This window comes from Acanthochromis polyacanthus, chromosome 19 (genome assembly GCF_021347895.1).
Source record: "Acanthochromis polyacanthus isolate Apoly-LR-REF ecotype Palm Island chromosome 19, KAUST_Apoly_ChrSc, whole genome shotgun sequence".
Classification (NCBI taxonomy): Eukaryota; Metazoa; Chordata; class Actinopteri; family Pomacentridae; genus Acanthochromis; species Acanthochromis polyacanthus.
Genome location: NC_067131.1, coordinates 8,112,225 through 8,135,964, shown reverse-complemented (window position 1 = coordinate 8,135,964; position 23,740 = coordinate 8,112,225). Strand labels below are relative to the sequence as shown.

At 39.4% G+C, this 23,740-nt stretch overlaps 2 protein-coding genes and 1 long non-coding RNA gene across 4 annotated transcripts; 2 read left to right on the top strand and 1 right to left on the bottom strand.

Annotated features, from left to right (window-relative positions):
* The first annotated feature begins 578 nt into the window (after window positions 1-578).
* Window positions 579-10,575, top strand: LOC127531167 (uncharacterized). Its single transcript, XR_007938158.1, has 3 exons — window positions 579-906; window positions 1,204-1,340; window positions 10,466-10,575. It is a non-coding gene; the product is annotated as an uncharacterized LOC127531167 (long non-coding RNA).
* chst3b (carbohydrate (chondroitin 6) sulfotransferase 3b) lies at window positions 9,161-15,967 on the bottom strand. 2 transcript variants are annotated; one of them, XM_022190968.2, is made up of 3 exons: window positions 15,424-15,967; window positions 11,534-11,749; window positions 9,161-11,382 (listed from the first exon to the last, which is right to left on the bottom strand). In XM_022190968.2, exons 2-3 carry the CDS (start codon window positions 11,611-11,613, stop codon window positions 10,161-10,163), a joined length of 1,302 nt encoding a protein of 433 aa, XP_022046660.2. In that variant the 5' UTR covers window positions 11,614-11,749; window positions 15,424-15,967; the 3' UTR covers window positions 9,161-10,160. The 2 variants fall into 2 exon arrangements, with proteins under 2 accessions (XP_022046660.2, XP_022046661.2); XM_022190969.2 differs by having other exon boundaries at window positions 15,428-15,967.
* Window positions 15,968-16,204: 237 nt separating this feature from the next.
* ghitm (growth hormone inducible transmembrane protein) lies at window positions 16,205-21,516 on the top strand. The gene is made up of 9 exons (XM_022190967.2): window positions 16,205-16,324; window positions 16,765-16,926; window positions 17,697-17,799; window positions 18,117-18,228; window positions 18,333-18,474; window positions 18,621-18,729; window positions 18,963-19,151; window positions 20,395-20,566; window positions 20,658-21,516. Exons 2-9 carry the CDS (start codon window positions 16,795-16,797, stop codon window positions 20,743-20,745), a joined length of 1,047 nt encoding a protein of 348 aa, XP_022046659.1. The 5' UTR covers window positions 16,205-16,324; window positions 16,765-16,794; the 3' UTR covers window positions 20,746-21,516.
* Window positions 21,517-23,740: the final 2,224 nt, after the last annotated feature.

Genomic DNA, 23,740 nt, shown 5'->3' with positions numbered 1-23,740 from the left:
TATCGAATGTACTGCCCATATTTCTATTTTATTCTATTCTATTCTATTCTATTCTATTCTAATATAATGTAATATAATATAATATAGTTGAAACAATAGCTTTTAAAAATATAATTCAGGGATTTTAATTTGAGCTTTAATGTACAATAAAAGTAAATATCTGAAGACAATTACACAACATGTAGGTTTTCCTCACATGTAAATGATTTACTGCTTAAAAAATGCATGTAATTCCATGATAAAACTATTAGATCTGCTTCAAAAGAGGCAACAAGCCCAGCAAGTTGTGTGGTGTGCGATGAAGATTTTAACCACAAAAATTATCCACATCTAATTTTAGGAAAATTGTGTAAATCTTTACCTTGTCAGGGTTCAGATTCTTCTGAGGTTCACTGACATTATTAATATACACACATATAGACTATTTATATGCATTTAACAAAGACAAAATTAGCAAAAAACAAGATGTTTGTCAGTCCACACATTAGATAATGGAGCTCAATCTCATTTACAACTTTATTTGATTGATATAGAAAACATACAGTTGTTTTATTGTGTAAAGAATAATGTGTGAGTTTATGAGTTTGTCATTTTCCTGCATCTACAGCAACTGATATTATTAGAGTACAGAGTTCTTTAATTGAATATTGAATGAGTAGATTTATGGATGTGAGACCAAGATGACAGTCAAGATTTTTGCTCAGTGAGGAAATGCTTGCTATCACATGTCATGTTATCTTTCCCTTAGCCAGACACCAGCAGCACGACCCAGCTGGAGAGGCCCCCGGAGCCACAGTCGCTGCTCCTTCTGCTTCGAGCTGCTCCCATCAGATTATCAGCCGCTGGGTTACACGTCGGCCTGCCAGAGATTTGATTAGTGGCATCTGTGAAAGAGAAAAGTCAAGGGTGAGCATGGGAACCGACTTAACCTGACTGTGAGTCGCTAGCCACGTGAGAGGCCCTCGTGCTTTGTGGCTGCTCATCGTCACGTTATTTTGATTTTACATCATGTCATTTACCCACACATTTTTCAATTTATTGTTTCACTTACATTTATCAGTGGCACAACAAATTCTATTGCTCCTTTAGAGATATGTGAGATTAAAAAAGAAAAAATCTGACATATCATCCTAGTTCCTACTAATTTTGCGGATGTAAACCTTGGATGAAAGTCATATTAAATTTGTGTTTTTTCCCTCCCAGATAAACTGCACCAAATTCCCTAAATACAAGAAACTAGGTGTTTCGTGATCTTCAAAGTTGAGCTCCTGCCCTTGGAAAAGTAAAGAGAGGTGTGTTTTCCCCTCAGAGGGGCCTGATTCCTGCACAAACTAACCAAGGTGGGTGAAAGAGGGTAAAGAGAAGAAGGGGGAAGGGGCTCTTGAACTTTCAGTAGCCAAGAACCAAAGATAGAAATGTGCTGCTCAGGTGGTGGAGTGAGTTGGCCATTAACGGGGTTGCTGACGCGATCCTTGACTCCTTCTGTCCACATGTTGAAGTGTCCTTGAACAATAAAGTGAACCACAAATTGCTCCTGATGAGGGTGTTTTCAAGTCCCAAATGAATCAGTGACCTGGCAGCTCTTGACTCCAGAGCCCTTAAAGTGTATGTTTCCTTAATGGTTTACATACCGAAACACAAAAACCTAACGTTATGAGTCATCACAAGAGAAGAGCTTTGAGTCCGATCTCACTGGTGCTCATCTGTCATCAAGCATTAATGAAGGGTCCTGGCCTTACCACCTGTTCTGCACATTATAGTGCCACACAGATGTTTTTGTAGCTGGAGGGGACATCGCTCTGAGGCCAACAGTGGCTTTGCTATGCGGTATGTGCAGCGCCCATCCAGCTTTCCCTGCCTCTTTAGTAATGATAATAATAATATAAGTCTCCTGTGTTCCCTGTTAAAAAGTATGCACACCTGAATTTGACCTCCCTGGGACACGCAGGTGCGCAGCACAAAAAACAGCCTTTTAAAGTACAGAGCAGTAACTATTCACGTTTTCAGGCTCTCCGGTACACCATGTGGCTGAATGGCTGAAATGCTTTTATTAAATGCATTTTCCCGCCACAAAAGCATTGTCATGGCATCAATAAAAATGTAATTAATGCACTTTGCCTTTAGATAAGCTTTGCTACATTCTCAAAGACACTTGATTACCGACAAGAAAATGTGTTCTTTACTACTTTCTGTATTACGTAATTTACGAAAATGACATTTACTATGATATCTATTTTGATAGATGTCAAGCAAATTTATATTGAAAACAATATAGTAAATACATTTCAGAGTTATTGCATTTTAGTATGTGATTTAAAGGTAAGTTAACAACTCAAGTCAGAGTTTGCCAGCAACTAATCTGATCTGCTGATCCCAGTAAATGTTGATTTGTTCACCATGGTTGGATTTAGCTACAACTTCAGTTCATATTGGAAGCGGTAACTGAGCCAAGATGGATGTTTTTATTCATAAATGACAAACAAATAGTAAACAAATAACTATAGTCTGAGCTTTAGTTAGGGCTAGCTGTGACACATGCAGGGTTAAACTGAAATTTCTTGCTTTTTCTAGTTGAATGTTTGTGAGTCACTGGGGGTGTTAAATGCACATGTACAAGCAAATGGAAAAAAAGTCAAATCTTTGAAGTGGACTGATTGTACTAATTAACCATTTTGATTGGCCAAATAATTAGCTTTTAGCAGTGGAGCTCCTCTCACTGGTAACTGAGAGGTCAGCTCAAATATATATTTCACTGATCAACAGGAGGCAGTGACAGTCCAAAATATGTTGTGCAAAGACAGGAAAAAAGAAAAACAGAAATAACGGATGGAACTGCAGTTTGCATATTTCTTAGATTCCACACACGCACACATTTTGATGAATAACACTGAAGGTAAACTTTTGTCAGTTTACAAAAGTTCTCCTTTAACTCTAAAAAGTGAGCAATTATTGTATCTAGTATATGTTTATGTTTTAATTATGCATTATATGTATTGTTGCCATTAACCAGTTTGACTCACACAAGGAGAGACAGAACTGGCTGCCGAGGTGGAAACAATGTTCATATCGTAGATGCCCTGTTCAAAGTGGACGTCAATTTTTTTGATAAGAATCTTGCAATAAGAGAAGGTAAATGTTAGCTCTCTTGAAGCATTGCCCTCCTTATATAACATGTTTTCCTCCGAGGGGAATTTTACCCGTACTTTATCTGCACCCACCAGCCATATAAGACCACAGCCTTGTGCACTAGAAATAGAGCAGCTTTGTGTACGAGAAATGGCAGAGGCAAAGGTATGAAAATGTTCCCTTCCTGCCACTGCAATCAGAGTGAGTTGCCACTGTGGAAAGGGCTGACTTGTTTCCTCCCGTGTTGACTCCTCTCAGTTTTACACAGTGTATATTTAGCCGAGGCAAAGATGGAGCAGGACAAAAGACAAAACCATGAAGAAGAAAACCATGATGGCTTTTATTGTCTGTCTATTGCATATCTCTACTTAAAGTTTCATTGTTTGGACTGAATTTGATTGGATGCCCTGGAAATACCTGCTCAAATTGTAGGCTGGATGGAATGTGGTTTGATTTCTTTTCATCATCACCAAAAAAACTGTTTAAATTGCATTTTAAGTGCATGTTTGTAACATTAAGTTTAACAAATGCAACTTTTTGCTCTTTTAGGCGCTCCGTGCTGGCCTGCCATGGCATGGCACGCAGGTCAGGGGAGGATTCAGTTATTTTAGCAATGTGGTTAGTGGGAAAATGTGGACATAAGCATATCATTAATACAACACGCAACTCTATTTTTGTCACTGACCCATATTAAAGTGTCACAGTATTATAAATATATGAAAATCTGTTTAATGTTTGCTAAGATACGTCCAAATTCAGAATCCCACAACGGGGTGCAACGTTCTGTAATTATAGTCCAACTTAAGGATAAAATAAACCGTCTCCATTCCTGGGATGAATGATTTTCTGCAGCTTCTCCTCTAAGAACAAAAAGACAAACCTCAAAGGGAGAAGAAAGGTGGGAATAAAAGCCCACAACTTGGACTTATTTAATGACTGTGGTTTCATTTCTCCACACACATTTCCTACATGTAAAAATGGACAATGACTGTCTGCTCCCAGCGGTCACTGTGGTCTGCAGTACAAACATTTTTCAGCATCTCTATTGGTTCCTTTCATCTGTGGCAGCCATGCACAGCAGCATCACATGGTCGGTGCTCACATGGCATATGCTACGTCAAAAAGGGAGAAGGCCTGTCATTACACCGTTGAGGCTGGAGATTAATCTATAATTGGTAAATGCACCGGCACCACATCTTATGGGAAATGAGGAGATTCTTTGTCGATGCGTAATGTTTCTCATTAGCAAACCCTTGTGCCTTCTGCTTCTTTTAAGCCCTTAACTGTGCTGCCTGTTGTATTGTGACTAGTAGTGGCAGTAGAAGGGCACTTACTGTTTCTGGAGCGAAGCCAGCAGAGTGGGACAAATGGAGTGACCCATTCAGTGGCTCTAATTTTTTTTTTTTTTTTTTTTTTTTTTAAGGCCTCTTCACTCTGGCTTGGTGCTGACACAAAAGGAGGTATTGATGTAAGGAAAGACTGAAGCCTTGTGGCAGAGAAAGCAGCTCTTTCACAAACCCTAATTCAGAATGCAAATGGTGGCACCTACAGTGGGCCCATTTTGTTTTTGCTATGCTGTATTTTTAGCAACAGACAATACAGACTTTTAAGGAGCGACGCTGTTTGATATATGCTCTATACAGTAGCAGCTCTATGCAGTGTTCTGTAATGTGACAGGAGCATGACGTCAAGGGTCCTGGCCAGCTTTTCAGAGGCTTAAAGAAATAAAGAAAAATCTAGAAAATACCAGATGGTGTATTATTCTGTCGTAGTTTAAATAAATGCCGTGCCTTTAAATTCTTTCACAAAGGAATTTGGGTTGTAAATGCATAACAAATGTAAGGAAACAGTCAGTAAATATGGGAATGACACCTATTCAGAGAGAATCAGAGAAGTGCTTTGTCGTCCTGTTTTCTTTGCACCACCTGCTGACTTAACCCCAAGTATTTACTTTATCTCTCCCCTCACCCACAAAGCCATTGTTTGTGTTGCAGGGGGGAGCTGACTGAAGCTAAATGCCACGTTAGCTTGACAAAACCATGAGATGTCAGAGTTATTTTAAACTAGAATGAACATCTGTATTTAGAGAGGGTGTAATGCTTTATGTTTTCTTGTGGGACCGGGTATAAGGGTTGGCAGTGCTTTGCATAAATACTGAGGTCATAATTGAAATGATAAAGGGTGTTCCAGTGAAAACAGATGCAAAGAAAAGAAAATGGAGAAATGAAAGATTTTACTATGTTTGGTCAGAAAATCTCTGGTGTTTGTCACATGTCACTTCCAGTAAAGCACTTTTCAGACATGGGAGCATTGCTGCTTGATTAATCTGTTAAAGTAACGGCCTTCTGTCATTCAGACATCGGTCACTTTTATGTTTATGTCCCTCATGGCTTCATTCAGACGTCAAGTGACATTATGCATGATAAAGCACTAATAAACAAAAACCTAACTAAAATCTTCCATTTTACAAATAATTTCATTGTAGCCTATAAAGTGTGGCTCCCTGTGTGACGGTTCACCTGTCAGATGTAAAGAAAAGTAGATCCTGATCAGTCCTGTCTCCATTACAGGGGTAATTTATAATTTAAGTAATTAATTAAGTTGCTGCTGTTGTTCTATGTGCGTAAATCTCTCCCACTGCTGTTTGATGCTGCAGGTATGTAATAAACTCAAAGGAAAGGCTTCTATAAACAGCTGGAAGTACTTTGCTTTTGCATGCCTATCCTTTAATGCCACAGCATGCAGTTCAGACTTGTGCTGTGTTGAAAGTGATCCAAAAATGTTACTAGGTCTACCCTAGTAAACTCGCCGTCGCAATTTTTATAGAAAAGTTACCAGGGTGCTCATTGAGACATGACGCCAACACATTCAGATGCATCACATTAATGGGAAGGAGTGTCTGTCTTTAAAGGCCTTGATACTCTTAATTGCATGTTTTGGGCACCAGTGGTCACTCATCCATAAACCAGTAACCAGAATCAAAAACAAAGTCATAACAACATGACTACAAATTGAGTTTTTATGAATTCACATTTTTTTTGCCCACAAAATGGGAACTTCCAGATTATTTTTAAAAGTAGATTTTTGGCAATCACCTCAGAGAGAGACCATCAAGACTTTGTTGTTTAGAAAATCAGGCACTGCATTTTTAAAGCGACCACATTCATCACAATTATTGTTATTTTGTTTCTTTATACATTTTGGTGGCTGTAATGGTCAGACAGCTCGAGCCTCTGCCCACATCTCAGAGTCACTTTTCACATGTTTTTGCAGAGTCTAAATCCAGAGAAAATGGGCATCCATTTCCGTTCTGTCGAAGGCTTTTACACTGTGGTCAGCCACAACGGAGCCCTCAAGGAGAAAAAAAAGGTTCAAAAGTTTTGTAATGTAACTAAGAAATTTCAAAATGTTTCTCAATAGTTGAATGTGTCATGATATTAAGACATTAACATCTTGAGGCCAGAGTTCCCTAATTGTGATTTCTAAAGTCTTGTGTGATGCAGCATGATGAAGCAGTTGCTAGCTTCTGGCTGCAAGATGTGTGAAAACATAGATAAGGGTAAAACGTGTATGTGGACATGTCTCTGCTAATATGGTTATTGGTATATTAGCATGAAAAACAGTGTTAACCCTAATTGTGTCATGGCTTTGTCGACAGCAGACGCATCAGTGCTGCTGTGGGAACCCAAACCACATCAGATCTTTGAAGTCTGTCCATGGCTGTATGTGAAGAAAAATAAACCCGAACAGCTCTCATAAATCCCCAGGTTACCATATCCTGTTAAAGCACTGAATTAGAAAAATGTCTGGCCTTAATAACGCAGAGACAGTTCACATAGTCTATAGCGTAGCAGCTTGATATTCTCCAAGAATTGCTTCCTATGCAGAGTTTACCACTGAGCTTAATGCAACTTCTGCTGATACACTGGAAAACTGCCCATGTGGATTTTATGTACAGTTGGAAAATTGTTGAAAATGATTGAAAAGTCAATATTAGAGACATTTCCAATATGCCCGTTTTACATGACAGATAAAACCACTCAATTTGTCTCCACATCACTAATCAATTGTGTGCTGCGAGTCTTGCGAGGTGAAAATTCTCTCCTCGCTCCTTGCACTGTCGCTCATTATCACTTGCAGCAACCTGAGTTTTATGAATTGCATTCCTCAGTGTGAGATAATTTGCTCCATATTTAGATTTATGTCTCCTCCTCAACTATCATTATCGCGTACAACAGTTTTATGTGTAGCTCTGAGACATGTCTGCATTACCTTCATTTTGTGTCTGTTTATCGCAGATCTTGCAGCACGCTATCGTTCCGCTGCTCGGCTCAGCCTGTTTTGCATATTTCTAACCCCTCATGGTTGATGTGGCAAAACACCATATAACAGAGCGGGAGGGTGTGGTTACCTAAATGCCCTCATTTTACTGCTGAGGAGGGGGGCTGAGAAGGCTTTAATTCAGTGGAAAGTGGTTATTCTATATTTGCCCCAACCGTACAGTGACTCCACCCTCCACACGTCCCACATAAAGCCACTCTAATATAAGAGCTTGTGAATACTAAGCCTCTCCTCATTAGGTTTGGAGTCAGATACTGCAGACTTGGCAATGCTTTTTACAAAAATAAAACCTAACCAGACAATGATCTGTTGATATGAGTGAACTCACGTTAAGTGCACTTGGCAGCGAGTGAGAGCATAGATGAATAAATAGTACATGTTTAATTTAAAAAAAAAAGTCCCTATTTTCTGTTAAAGGAGAGTAAAGGTAAAAAGAGAGAAGCTGCCTCTTTGCATTTCTGGAAGCGGGTGGGGTCAGGTGGACAAAAATGTCTTGGACCACATTATATGTAAAGTTTGGGTAATTACTAGGTTGGGTGACTTAAATAGCTGGGCCCGCAGTGGTAAACACACTGGAAGTCAAAGCAGCTGCCTCTGCAGTATCCTTCCTTCTTGCCTCTCTCGAGTCAAACCGGTCGCTGTGCAGAAAGTTTAAACATTTGGTTAGATGGGACAACAAAGCCAGAGTCACTTTAATTAACCACTCAAACAAAAAGCAAAGAGGAAATCAGTAAGTGGTTGTGTTTCACAACTAAAACTATGGCATTTACTTCAAATGTTTATAGATTTTCTTTAGATTTGTTTTTCAGGTTTTTTTTCATAGAGATCCCTTCAAAGTAAAAATAACTTGAGCAAAACTCTTCCAGAAAATTGTGAAGCAGTCACAAAAAGCCTTACTGGTAACAGACCAGACAACAGGAAGACAACTAGTGGGAGTGCAGTCACTCGAGGAGGAGTCCTACTGACTTATGTGATCCACTGCATTTTCCTGCTACTCCTCCGTGAGGTTGACATTTTTCTTTTTAGTGACATGTCTCAACAGCTGTTATATGAACTGTCATTAAGTTTGCTATCCATGATACAGACATCCTTTGTGCCCATAGCCTCAAGCTGACACTTGTGGTACACACATTCATGTCCCCCGCAGGATGTATCATCAGCCGACATCAGGTCAAAATTTCAGTTCAGTTCTGCCAAATGTTCACAGTGAACAAAGCACCAGTGTGCCACAGTACAGACTTTTCAGACATCAGACTCTTGTTTGAGATTTGACTGTGACCATTTATGAAGCTGCACTTTGTAATCCTGTTTAGCAAATAATCTGTGAAGGAACTTTAAACTTGGTAAGTCTACTTGTGCCCAATGTTCCTTTTTGTTAATGTAAATATATGTTTGCATATAGAGTTTAGCTATAATCAGTTTCTCCCAGTAAAGCTAAGTGAAGTAGGATTCGGTCTTGTATTGACAACATCTATATATCTTTTACACTGACCTACTGCATGTATTTCCTGTTACATTGTCATTGTTTGACCTTTGTCTGACAAAAATGACAAACTGTGATGTGTTAATCTCCAAAGTGCTCATGTGATCTGAATCTAAAACAGTTTCAGGCCATTTAGTGAGTTTTGCCACTTCCGGAGGCAGTATTTTCATACCAAAAGCTTGTCCTTCCCAGAAATGAGATGTTTTACAGTTAATGTAAAAGAAGGTTTATTGCAACAAACAAAATTCAGAAAGAACAGACTCAACATCAGCAAACAGTCTGGCATTTTAGAGTATCAGGGCCTCTTATTCTCACCAGCCAAGAGACTTGTGTCAACAGACAGAGACCTGGCGACAAACCTCGCACAATCCTGCAAACCAGCTGCAGTTGGAATGTTAGCATACAGTAGCAGTGTAAACATCTGTTTTACATGATTGGTCCTTACAGTCCTGAAGACAACTTCAAACAACTTTTGGTCAAATTACAAACATGTATGTACAATAAACGACAATATACGTGTGCAAAAAAAAACACTATCCCTGCAGAGGGGGAAAGAACCTGTGGAGCACATTCAGACCTGGGGTCATAATGACCTTTTAGCAAAGGGAAGACATAAATAAATTAGCATAGGCAGTACATCTAAATCTCATGAAAAATAAAATTGCCTGGCAAGACACTGGTATTTTTTGCAAGTATTTTGGTATAAAAGCAGCTTATGTTGCTAACGCATGAGTTGTTGCACAAAAATAGCTAATGGAGAGTCCTGGAAGTGTTTGAGACAGTTCATGATTGTTCACAAACCCACAAGCATCTCCCCCAGGACTTTCCTATATTTGCTCAGGATTTATATTTGGGACAGACTCGCAGGACAAGCCAATGGCACTGTTTGCATTGGAGAGAGAAAGTAAGTGAGTGCAAAAAAACAAAGGTATGTTCCTGTTATTACTGTGCTATTCCTATATTTCAAGGTTTCTTATAATTCCAAACACTTTAGCTTCAATAGTTAAAAGCTTTATATATCTATATTTTCTGCTCAACAATCAATTTTCTTCATCAAACTATTTTAAATAGTAAAAAAAACTTTAAATAGCACAAAATATATAGCTCTGTATCAGGATAAAAGATCCTAATAAATACAATTCATTGCTGAGTTTCTAGAAAGGTTTCCTGCATAAGGGTTAAGGTGTTTGGAGTTTAGGTCTATTGAAGTTTATAAAAAGTTGAACACTTTATCTTCAATTAAACTGACAGATTTGTCAGTTAGCATCTCTTCGCTGCTCACAGATTTGTACCCAAAAAGCTTCAGTGTTGGCCCACAGGCTCTCTGTACAACTTGGGCTATTTTGAATGGTAAACTGAACCTCCATTTCTCTACTTGTTCAGAGGAGTTTTTCTGTGTTGAATAAACACCGCTGGTCTCCTTAGAAGCCTGGATGTTCTTCAGAATCCAGGATTTCACTTGAGGAGTGAACGGGATTCCAGTAAACTTGTACATCTCTGTTGCCTTCCTCATAGGGAACCGAGCAATGTCCTCGTACCGCACCAGCATGTAACGCCTGCGGAGCCACGGCGGCTGTCTGAGGCCGACTTGGGCAGACATCCTGATGTTGTCGCAGTTCCCTTTCAGCTTCCTCACCTCATCATCGTCGATGGGTACGTCCCCACCCATGGCCCAGTCCTTCCAGTTCTTGTATTTGGCTGCAAAGGCCACCATGCGTGAGGCCAGTACTGCTCGAGGATCCCGAACCAGCTGGATGAATTTGACGTCAAGGTGTGGGTCCTCAGCCAGAGGACGGAGAGTCTCAAGTTGGCGCACCCTTACCGACTTGATGGCCCTATGCTCCTTCTGGAGGCATGATTCAGAGGCCATGGTCAGGTTCAGGGGGCCACAACGTCTGGTCCTGCAGTGATATCGCTCAAAGACCCCTTTGATGAAGGGGCTGCAGACAGAGTCCTCGCACAGAGAGCTGCTGGACTCCCTGCGGAAGAGGGCTGTGGTGATGTGGTTCACCGGAAGAGGTTCGATGAAGCTTTCTAGGAGGGTAAAATCACACAGGAAGAGCTGCTTGAGCACATCGCGGTATGCCTTGGCTGCCGCTGTAGCATTAGTGCCTCCTGTATCCAGAGTCAACATCTTTTCCACATGCCACAATGGCTCGAACAGGTAAAACATATTGTCACCCTGCTGGTTGAAAAACTCACCCACAAAGGAGGAGCCTGTCCTGGTGGTGGCTAACAGTAGAATGTGTTTTCTGCCCTTTGTTGTCACCTCCTGGTGCTCACTGTATTTCTCTAAGCGCCGCTTCATCAGCATGAAGTCCATCTTGCCGAATGAGGGGAAGGAACCATTGTGCTTAGGCAGTGTTTGGGAGATACCACTGTGGTGTAGAGGGGTCTGGGGGGTCTGCTTTAAGGTGAGCTTGTCTGACACCCTGAAAATATGAAAGGAGCAATATTTCTGTTACCAAAAAGTCATCACCTTGTTGTCAAACTCTACATCTGTAGAAATGTGTGTCAAGTGTCTGTTTCAAGCTGAGAAGAGATGGAATAAAACTGCTCCGTTGATGACTGAAATGGGCTTACCTTGAGATAATGTTGTTTTCTTTCTCGATGATAACAAGTGCCACAAAAAAGACGACGGATAGTGTGTATTTGATCCTCATTCTTGGATGTAGCTGTGCCTGGATATGCTTTTACAGACTGCTTCTTAATAGATTCTGCCAATCTCACAAGTCTCCAGTTGCCTTCTTAAAGAGCCTTCCAGTTATTTGTATTCCCCGTTGTAGGCAATGTTTCATCCTGTAAATGAAATGAACATCAACCTGTCAGTTACACATTTTGCACATTCGAGGACAGCTCAGAGCAACTACTTTGTCTCAATTCTTTCTGTTGTAACACTTCTTGGTTTTTGTTTTAACAACTCATGAAAACGGGGAAGTTGACACTTGATTGTACAATACGTAAAACCGCCCCATGATGTTGAGTTTCCTTCACTATCATAAGACTCTTTTCTTCCTCAATTTGTTAGGTGTGCAAAGCATTGCTCAATTATACACTCTAGAAATAAGTTGGAGGCATTTTCTCACAGACAGAAGTATCCTATATTAAGAAGATAAGAGCAGAAAACAGCTGAGTGTTCCACTGGAATCTAAGCGAGTCTTTGCCACGAGGAAGTCCTTGTTATCTTTAAGTGCACCAGTGCATTTCAGGAACATGCCCACCCACCGTGCAAGACTGAGGGTTGGTGCAGACAGAGAAACTGTATTTATAAGTAAGTCTTTGCGGAAGTTACTTAAATAAAATGAGCCGAAAACAACGACGGGTGCACGAAAAAATACGAGCGGCAGACTGCAATCAAGCACAATTTTGCCAATTAAACTAATTCCACAATTGCAAGGCTGCTTGCCAAAAGACTCAAGACTTGTCTGGCTTGGTGTGATACTGTCTGCCTCCCTCTGATGTAGGGAAAAGAGCAGCCTAATGTCCAACCTGCTATCTGCTCCTCCATGTCAACAATGAGAGGATATCTTCCAACAGAGGCCATCAGTGACAGCAGCTACTTGTAGATTTGTGCTTCTAAAATACTCACTGAGACCGACACGTGTCCTAACACTAATAGGTATAAGTGTGCAGTGCTGAAATTGAAGGGGAAAGCCTGCTTGTCACAGAGCTATAAATTGTAGTGCAGTGAGCCTGGAGGCCATTCAGTGATTTTATAAGTCTGCAGAGGGCAGGCAGTGGGTAGTCAAATGAAGATAAGGGTGGATTTAGTGGGGCCTATTTGTGAGTGTCTTGCACATTCCTGAAAGATTAATATTAGTCTTTTTTAAGATAATAGCAGCCCGACTCAGATCCCTGACTAATCTTTAGATTTTAGCATAATCTCTGCCTACCTTGTCTGCCAGTGAATGGGTCAATAGCATAAAAGCGTCACAAAGCATCGTCAAACTGCTGCTGTTAATTGGCCGGCATCAGATCGACCTTTTCACCCAACTTCATCGAGTATTTGACAAGAAACAAGCAGCAACAGTGTGGTAAACCCAATACATGGCCGTAATTTTCTGACTGCTTGCAAGCCTGAATGACTTTTGAGTTTCTGTGTAACACATCTGGAGGTCCAGGTCTCACATCCTGTTGTGACCTCTGCCCTGGGCCAGTCTCGAGCACAGAAGTCGGTCCAAATGACTGCAGTCTAAACACGGGGAATGGTTGGATACTGGCTGCGAAATTCTCCGAATGGGAACGGGGAAGTTTACAGCTCCAGTAGAGCACTGTTGACGTGGAACGCCGTGTAATGAAAAGGTGAACGGCCTGTGTACTGAGGCGTTTTCACTGGGAGGAAAAGTCAACTCTGTCTTGCACCACCCTGCTGCATGCCACAACCACAAAGGTCTCTTTACACAGGAGTGACTCTAAACCCCCTTTGGGTTGAGATCGCAGAACATAAACTGCCAGGTCATTCACACGTCACAGGGTCAGTGACTAAGCCCCTGGATGTTACAAGTCATGTAGAACCGGTAAGAAAGTCGGCTGCACTGGAGGAAATTACTAAGTCCTTACAAACACAGTGATCGTTTTACATTGTGCAAATACAGTCAGAGCTTGTCTGAGTGCAGTTCTAGTACAGCATATTTTTTCTGCTGTCTGTTTTTTTCCTGTGACTGTACCTGAACAAATTATGACAAACACCAAAAATGATTTGTCTTATTTAATAAGATTATTGACATAAATTTACAGCACTCATTCTAAAACGCTACAGTTGTGTGCGTTTGACTGTGTAGTTTTCCCCGTATACAGTGCCATATAATATAAAAAAACAAAAAAAAACTACAATAATTCATCAAGAAAATAAGTAATCTGATGTTTTGTCATTGATATGGTAAATTAGTTGTACACCAATTATCTCAGCTTATTGCATCTGCTGTGTTAAAGTAAAAAAAAAAAGAAAAAAGAAGCACATGAGCTGACATTCTTGAATATTCACAAACCACTGAGGCATATGACACGTTTGATCATCTGCTCATAACAAACCCGCCACTGCACCATTTATCATCTTGTTACAAATGCTTTTAATAGCCGCCTCTTATTTAATGTAAATCTTATGTGAAGACAAATTAAACGCCAGTCCCCCAAACCCATTCGGCTCGAGACTGTTAGTGCAAGTGGCCTATATAGTAGACGTAGGCATTCATTTACAGAATACAGTACAAAAAAGGGGTTTTAAAAAAACTCTCTGAAATACAGCATGTAGGCGAGATAATTACAGGATGACATGTCTCAATATATAAACAGACTAGATTTTTTTTCAAACCATGGCAAACAGTGGCATCTATCTATGTAATGTTTCTGGTTGTATTAAGTCATTGTGGGTAGTGTAGTAGTCAATAGGGACTTTTTGCATTAAGATTTTACCTTTAACAACACATCTATGTATTAAAAAGTAAGCTTTGCTATAGATTCAACTATATTATTGGTAAAAGCAGTAGAATAACAAGTACTGCAATGAATAAATTTGCTGAAAACATGGATTTGCATCTGATTATTTTCTCTGTCAACTGTTTTTGTAATTACTTCCCAGAATATTTACAGTAATCATGCGTGGTACACCTGGGTATAGTGTAAACACTGTTTTTACAGTCATTTCTGTTGATCTCCGGACATCTAGGGGTGTATATTTTGTATTAAGTGTGTACCTTGTACCTTGCCCACTTGCCAAAGGACAACAGGTTGCATTTAATCATTATCTGCTTGTTTGGAAAGTTGGAATTACTAGGCAATAGAGTAACATCAAACAGAGTTAGTATTGCCATGGTTTTCAGTCGTTTCATAAATCAGGATCTTTGTTTCAGGTGGTCATGAATTGTTACTAATTAATGAGGTAGGCTAGGAATCTTGGATGATAAATTCTTCATTTAATAGTCAGTCAGGGTATGCGAAAAGACAGGAGGAACAGAATCTGGAGAAGGTCCAGTAAAGGGAAACTCACCTTACTGCTCTCAGTGAAAAGTGGCATGCGGGCAACAGGTTTAATTAAAATCAGAGTGTAGGTGAGGTGCAGGTTTGTGGATAAATTTGGCACATTTTGTTGATTTTTTGCTCTTGGACTGTAGATATTAAGGTCATGCGGGATATTTTTAAGCCAAAAACTCATGCCTGCCTGGTTTTACTGTAAATCCAGAGCTGTAGTGCTGCTTCCAACTTTGCTTTGAACTTAAAAAGTGGAAGTAAACCCCGAGGAGAAAAGTCAGACTCTAGTAAAACAGCGGGGTTAGGTGTGTGGAGAATGTCACAAGGACAAAGTGAAATCATGCCTCAGTCATTAAAAAGACACATCAGGAAAAGTCACAAGGGGTTTATTTGTATCCATGTGACTTTCTTGTACTCTGAAGTAGTTGTCATTAAAGTTCAACATCTCTGAGTACTTAAGAAGTTTAATTTAAACGTGTAAAGAACAGTTTGTCCGCTCTCCATACCCACTATAAAGATGAGCAGCGCGGTGTCTGAACGCGTCCCGCTTCTCATCCGTCAAGTTGATCCTCAAACAGCGATTCCGGAGAGAAATTAATTCCATTACTTCCCGAAAACTTTACTCGTCCGACAGAAAACAATCCAATCCAGAAGAAGCTGAATCAGTGAGTGAAACCTGTGCATCAGATGGAGACATGTTGGAGGTGGGAGGTTGCTGGGCAGGCTGCCCGGTGAACTGAATGAGAAAATCTTTACAACAGTTGCGACTCACTGAATCACACGAGAAAGTTTGGACCAAAAGGAGCGGAGCCTCAGCCAGGAGGCGCACTGACACACACAGAGACCCCCTGCTGCACCGGGAATAGGCAAAGTAACTTCACATACATAAACCCCATTAAAACACTCTAAAGTTACATGGAGGGCCCAATTCTTCCATTAGATGTCTGCATTTTAGGCCAATTTGAAGTTTTAGTAGTGTCTGATGTGTGCGCAACAAAAGGGCCAGCACTCCCCCTAGCGGACAAAAGCACAACTTGCATCTCAATTTGTAGACTAAGAATATTACAAAACATGCAGTTTTCAAGACATAGTTGTATATATATATATATATATATATATATATATATATATATATATATATATATATATAGACATGCAGTTTTCAAGACATAATTGTCTTTATATATATATATATATGCTAGACTAGAACTATATATTATATGCTGCGTATTGTGTGTGTAAATGTTATTTTACATTTGCGCTTACTGACTTGGAACTACGCTTCCCATCAAGCCTGTCGCTTAATGATGACGTACGAATTGAGAATTTTCAGGAAGGTTGCAAAACAATTGCGTCAGAAACTTGCGCACTTCTCGCTGGAAAGGTGAACGACGAACGTCTGACTCGGTATGTGTCTTTTATTCACTGCTCAACGTCTTACGTGTAGTAATTTAACAGCTGAAACCTTATATTAACGCTAATAATTACTTTATTTGAGTGCACCGTTATGCCAGAAGGACCAAACGTTTAGCTAGCTTGCTGCTAACTTAATCAGTCTGGTGTTCACGCTGCTATAAGATGCTACACGAAATTAGCTAGCTCCGTTAAGTAACATGAACTGTTATGTCAGCAATTGTTTTAGCATATTGTATTTTAGTAAATGGTCAGTCCAGTTGCTAAATTACACTCACTTTGTGTAGTAACTGTCTTTGTGTCACTTTTAGGTAATGCGCCTTCACTAAGGACACACATGCACATTTGGATACTTGTTACCCACGAACATAATGTCACACTAACTCCCTGTTACTGTTCTTGACCTTCTATTTACTGTTTTTTTTTCCATTCAGATTGAAGCAGGATAAATAAATATTGTCACCATGTTAGTGGCGAGGCTGACATGTCTGAGGAGTCTCCCTCTCGCCGGGCTCCGTCCTGTGCTGACACAGAGCTCTCCAGCCCTGAGAGCTCCCACCCTGAAGGCCTGTCCGCCTCTGCTCAGGCCCCAGCAGGTACTGTAAAGCCTACAGGATAGCATATATGGCTGTTTATAATTTCTCAAAGCTCTCTGATTGCTGCATTCATTATATATTCTGATTAGACCAGGTTGCAAGAAAAGCATATTATTCTTGTGTCTCCACATCACCACCGCCAGAACAGTGTCTATCATAGTTTTAAGTATATATTTTGTTTTAATTTTACTTGATTTTAGTATAATACACATATACATTGCCTTTTAGTGATAAAGCAAGGATACAGAAAAGAATAAATGGCCACAATCTGCCTAGAGACTAACTAAATGTCTCCTTTTTTAATGTATTATGCACACAGGATATTGTTTGACACAAATTTGATGCTTCTGATTTTATCCTTTACCTCAACCAAAGTAATGGACTGCATAAAAGTACCTATCAGTAACCTGTTGTTCAGTCTGATTGATCTCATAGTTACAATAACACATTTCTGACAACAGGGTATATGTCTCAAGCAAGTCTAAAAGCTGGTCATTAGCAGATGGGTCACATCAGTAGTTACCGCTAATGTCTCTGTTCACTGCACCAGACTTCTGGTGTTTACAGGTTTCTCTACAAATTACTCCTGGCTAAATACTCGAGATGGATCATGATTAAAATTGGTTTGCCCGTGTGTGAATTTGACAGTGAACATTTACTAAATACAAGAACACACTGATTGTTTTGAGTTTTGTTTGGTGACACTGGGTGTGAAATCTCTTTATCAGTATTTTGCAGCTTAGTGTAAAGATTTTTCCTTCTTTTGCCAGAGTTATTCCTCCAAGGCCAGGTTTGGTTTCCGTCGTGCAAAGACGACCAGGGACCAGCTCAAAGAAGCAGCTTTTGAGCCAGCAACGGAGACAGCCATCAAAAGTAAATGCTATGCTTCATATTGTTGATTCATAGTTATACATACTGTTACATATTTTGCACAATTCCATAACAGTAGTTTCATGCTATCCATCCTGTTAGACAGACAGATGATAGTTTTGCAGAAATAAATGAGCCACATGGTTTTCAGAATATAGTAATGGTAAACTGAAATGTGTTTGTACAGTGTCAACATTTCATTTGAAGGCACAAACTAGAGTCACTGTTGAGTTGAACTGTTCTACAAGAAATTAGGTTGCTACAGAAAGCAAAAGGAAAAAATAAAGATGTGGCTAAAATGTTTCTTGCTGTTTCCCCAGTTGACAGCATGGGAAGGATGATCCTGGCTGGAGGTGCTGCTGTTGGCCTCGGAGCTCTGTGCTACTATGGACTTGGAATGTCCAATGAAATCGGCGCCATTGAGAAATCAATGTAAGCAGCAGCTTTTTGTACTTTAACTTTTGACTATTTCATTTTATGTTTACGTCAATTCAGTAGAAAGTGTTTGTGTCCTACTTACATTCTTCTCTGTGCAGGATTTGGCCTCAGTATGTGAAGGACAGGATCCACTCCACCTACATGTACTTTGCAGGCAGTGTTGGATTCACTGCTCTGTCAGCTGTGGCTGTGAGCAGGACCCCAGCACTGATGGGTCTGATGATGAGAGGATCCTGGCTGGTAAGATTTACAGCTCAAATATGTCCAATAGCAACAGTTTAGTTTTTATTTTTAGTTCCTTACTGCAGTGAAAGCTTTATTTTTGCTTTAAATGAACATTTTCAGGCAAATTAATTTATATGAATGTTTTTTTTTTCCTAACCCAGGCAATCGGAGCAACTTTTGCAGCTATGATTGGTGCTGGCATGCTGGTTAGATCAATTTCATATGAGCACAGCCCAGTCCCCAAACATCTTGCTTGGATGCTCCATGCAGGTTTGTATCGTTGAAATGTATTTTTCTGTTGTATTTCAATCTAAGCCATGTGACTTCTTCAATGTAGTTGCCTCGATTGAACACTAGAAGGCAGCCAAGTAAAGGCTCAGGGACAGCAGCTGTTACTGTCTTTTAAACCACTGCAGTACAATTGAGATTTATGTCGCTATTTAGTTTTGTTTGTTTGTTTTAAAATGGTATTCATTTGTGTTTTTGCTGTGTTTATTGATAAGGTGTGATGGGTGCTGTTATCGCTCCCCTTACTCTCCTGGGAGGACCTCTGATGATCAGGGCAGCCTGGTACACAGCAGGCATTGTGGGAGGTCTGTCTACTGTGGCCATGTGCGCCCCGAGTGAGAAGTTCCTAAACATGGGAGGGCCACTGGCTGTCGGCTTTGGAGTGGTGTTTGCCTCTTCTATTGGTTAGTATAATGCAAGTTCTGCTCATGAACTCATAAAAGTGTTAATTGCAGAACAGATATCAGGAAACACTACAAGCTAGTGGGCACTACAAATTCAAGAAAATGTGAAAAGCATCTGTGTTGCAGTCAATGGTCTTATTGAAATTAGAAATGAGAAAGCTGCTTCTCGGCATCAACTGGTGTCTGCACTATAGACTTAATATTGAGTGCTTGCCAACTGTAGCTTTCCATTTGCATTATATAGTTTCTTTGTTGATGTGTTTACATTGAATGACATTTGAAAGATAAAAGTGAGAACATCTTAGTTTTATGTCACATAGTCAAATGATGTGATGTGTACATTATAAGTATGCATCATTTAGTTGGATCCTTAATTAAATGCTAAAACAAATTCTGAAATGTCAGGTGTTGACTGTTTTTCCTTTGATCGTGTGTCTGTAGTGCCACAGGAGAAACATGACTTACTCATAATGCCTGAATCTAAAAAGAACGACCCTCATGAGTAAATCACACTCAAAGTGTTTAATTTCACACAACCAGACAAAACGACTTGTGCAAATGAATTTCCTTGCAATCACATAATAACAAAATATCTGCATTGTGTACAATTTCATTTGCATTTTCACAGTAATTAGCTGATAGCAATTAACTTCATGATCATGCTGCATATTTATTTTCTAATGAACCTGTACATAATTGGCATCTGCTTAAATGAGGTGAAGTGGTTAATATAATGACAAATTAAACTTTATGGGTGAGAATGTCCTATATTGTCAGAAATTGTAATGACACTTTGCATTTCCTTTTCAAAGTTGAAGTTTTCTATATGATAATCTAAATTCAGTCTGTGGACATCCTTTCTCCTTTTCTATTTCAAAAAATCTAATGTTTTCATGCAGTTTTGATCAGAAATCTGGCAGTCATGGCCAAATGCCATTACTGTGTTCCCTTAAATTCTGAAACCATCAAACATTATAATCCTGTCAGACACATTACAACAACTGTTAGTTAAAATCTACACATTTCAATACATCAGTACACACATTGATTAATGTATCCTTGATAGATTTTTACAGAAACCACAAATAGGTAGCTGGCAGGTATTTGCTGCCTACCCACATGCATATATTTGATATGTTAATTGATCAGCTAATGAAGTATGGGGATATGCTACTTATTTAAATCCACAGCTTCAGAGAATATACACTTGTGAGTCTCAAAACAAATATCCTCTGTTCTTCAGGATCCATGTTCCTGCCGCCCACCTCTGCGTTCGGAGCCGGCCTGTACTCAATTGCCGTCTATGGAGGTCTGGTTCTGTTCAGCATGTTCCTCCTTTATGATACACAGAAGGTCATCAAGAGAGCAGAGACACACCCACTCTATGGTGTACAGAAATATGACCCCATTAACGCGTAAGTCTCTCCAGCAAATATTGCTTTAAGCTGTAGAGATCATGTACATGTATGTGTGGATCTCATTTCATATATTTTATCAATCTTACAGGTGCATGGGGATCTACATGGACACACTGAACATTTTCATGAGGCTTGTGATGATTCTTGCCGGCGGCGGTGGCAACAGAAGGAAGTAAACACCTGAATTCTGAGTTCAGTTTTACGTTCCACAGAGCTGAACAAAGTCATGTTTTATTACTAGCAGCATACAACCAGGTGTCACCCTTTAGAGACGAAGCTTTTCTAACTGGTAGATCAACATCAAGGCTTTGCAAATGTGCAAAGAGGAGGATTGCACTCTGGTGCATGTTGCCAGTACAAGTAAAGAAGCAAAATTGCTGTACATTAATAGCACACTGAGAAGGGGCTCTTGCTTTGATTTTGGAAGAATCTGATTAATCCTGGGGCGTCACAGATGACTTAAATCTGACTGGCTGTATCATTTTTGCCTGTCTCAGATGTACGTTGTATTATTCTTTGTGCTTTCTATTTATTTTCAGTTGTTGATGTTTCTGTTTTAACCAGTGAAAATTCTACAAAATAAGAACAAAAGAACAGAAATGCCACATATGTTAAACATAGGCTGGTCCATAATAACCATACAATAAATGCTGTATGTATTTTGCTCCAGTACAATGATGCTCTTCTGTGATAAGTTAACTGGATATTGGTTCATATATTTCTGAGAGAAATGCAGTTGTTTCAACAGTGGAATCTCCTAATGAACACGTCAGAAGTGATGGGTTTTGTAAGATGTTGGTCTTTGAGATTTTTGTACCCAGTTTTAGAAAGTGGTCATTAAAGGAAGCATCGAGTGAGATAACATGATTTGTTTTCACAGTAGACATTATGACATGTTGAAGTGGCGAAAGCACGGGTGTAAATACAATAAAACACTTAAAGATTAATTCTATTTAAGAGTCCTGTTATTGTGTATGCTGACTCATGTCCTGCTGTGGTGGTTTACTGGGACACTTGAGTAGAATGAAATATTACCAGTCAGAGTAGTGACATTCATAATATGCACTGTGGCCCATCAGGTGTCTTGCTACTGGATTATAAAAAAGTTAAACAGTTTGTAGGATTGTTTTTTTTTTATGTATATATATATATATATATATATATATATATATATATATATATAATTATGAGCTATAATGGTTTAAGTTACAACTTATCCTTTTTATGATTACCTGTTTATTATTAAAGCTGTATGACCCACATAAAGTAGCCCCAAAACAGTTTTCTACAGCTAAAAAAACCTGCAAATGTACCTGATAACTGTGAGATTTATTCCTAACGGGCTGCCAGTTGAACCATATAAATACACACTGATTACAGTTGGGCACAGCATGAAATTGTGACCTCTTTTTTGTGTAACTGTTGTATACTAGTGTTGGTTGAGCAATTTTTCAAAAAGAAAATGGCTATTCTAACTATTTACATCTATCCGGTAGCTGTTGAATGAATGTCACATCTGTGACTTGCTAAACCATCAAACATTCAAACAACCCCCTTGTTTCTGAGATTAATTACTCTGAGTTTTGGTGTAAACTTCAGTCCTAAACTTCTCATTTCTCTCACTAAACTTGCTTCATTTGTCATCCACACTCTCAGACCAGACTGAGCGACCGACGGGGGTCCACCTTGTATTTCCCTATAAACAGTCAGTGTGTAGCAGCAGATGACAAAGGCTTAGCGTAGTAATCCTCTTGTCCACCATCTGGCTGCTCCTCTAAAATTAAACCTTCAAACCAGGGCACTTGCAACAGATGCTAACATCTGTAAATATGCAGGTGTTTCATTAAAGCGTGTACACGTGAAGCACGCAGCTGCCAACCAGCGCTTTAAATCTATTAGATCATGCTCATGTGCTGGACACATATGATCCATATATGCTGTGTGTTGAAAAATCCTGCAGATGGGAGGGATAAAAAGGGCAATAATGGATGAGATTGGCGAAAGCTTCAGCATACCGACATGTGCCATTACGGGGGATAAAAGTTGCCCTCTGTCAGTCGTTTTCAGATTGATGACCAATAGCTGGTGAGGGTCCAGGGTTTTTACTGCTTCAAATAGACCGTTGTGGTATAGTTATAGCTACACCACTTCAGCTCACAATACCTTAAATCCATGGAAAGGAAATTTAGAGATTTGCTTCTAAAGATAGTATTGATATTAGAAATGAATTATTGAAAATGTGATGTCTTTTTGATTATTATTTTACTTTCATTATGATTATCATATATGTCAGGATTTTCACTGTGTTTTTCCAGTTAGATGGGCATAGAGCAAAGACAACAAAAAGATGCATAAACATATACCTATTATTTACAAGTTAGTGGATGCAAAACTGGATACAAACGTATAGTCAAATAAAAATGTGAACATGCTACTATTATATTCAAGCAATGGGGTGCAAAATAGAAACAAATATTTCACTGTACATAAAGTGGAACATAGAAAATCCCAATCCCAATAATGAGCTGAAGCTACTTAAGCAAGTTTGTTGTTCTTGTAGTTCAAAATCATACACCAGAGCTAATGAACATGCACCAGCATTGCACTGTAAGTATGCTAACAAGTTCAAGTTGGGACTGTTTTTTCTCTCTTGTGTCTACAACTGCTTTATACTCTTCAAATGTATGTCAGTGTTGTGAAATCTATAAGTTTAGAGGGGCTTTTCTTGATTTCTACAAAATTACACACCATTTGAGTAGAAATGTGTGCTTTATATTACACATTTGTCTTTGCATATTTGATTTTTCTGTGCAAAACCCTTTATGATCAGCATCATTCGCATAATTTCCAACACAAAGCAGTATCGTGATAATTAGTTCCATTTCAAGCTTTATCATTCTACTGTTTTTCTCACGCTATCATAGAATATATATTAAACCCCTTTAAAAGGAGCTTAATTTGCGTTTGTGCTTTTCATACATGCCTATATTTTTCTGTTCTAATATCTTGAATTTAGCGGATCTACTTGAAAATGTGCAATTTTATCTTCCAATTGCTCTTCCTTGCATATATATTTGTCTACCCGAAATGTGCAACATTCAGCGAGAGTCTATTTTTATACCTGCAATTAGAGGAAGCGCACACTTTACACCTGCCAGTGATTAAGTGAAC

Coding starts and splice junctions, on each gene's coding strand:
- ghitm (XM_022190967.2), top strand. CDS start 16,795: ATGTTAGTGGCGAGGCTGACATGTCTGAGGAGTCTCCCTCTCGCCGGG. Junction 18,730..18,962: donor TGCTTGGATGCTCCATGCAG/GTTTGTATCGTT, acceptor TTTATTGATAAG/GTGTGATGGGTGCTGTTATC. Junction 20,567..20,657: donor AAATATGACCCCATTAACGC/GTAAGTCTCTCC, acceptor TCAATCTTACAG/GTGCATGGGGATCTACATGG.
- chst3b (XM_022190968.2), bottom strand. CDS start 11,613: ATGAGGATCAAATACACACTATCCGTCGTCTTTTTTGTGGCACTTGTT. Junction 11,383..11,533: donor GAAAACAACATTATCTCAAG/GTAAGCCCATTT, acceptor TCATATTTTCAG/GGTGTCAGACAAGCTCACCT.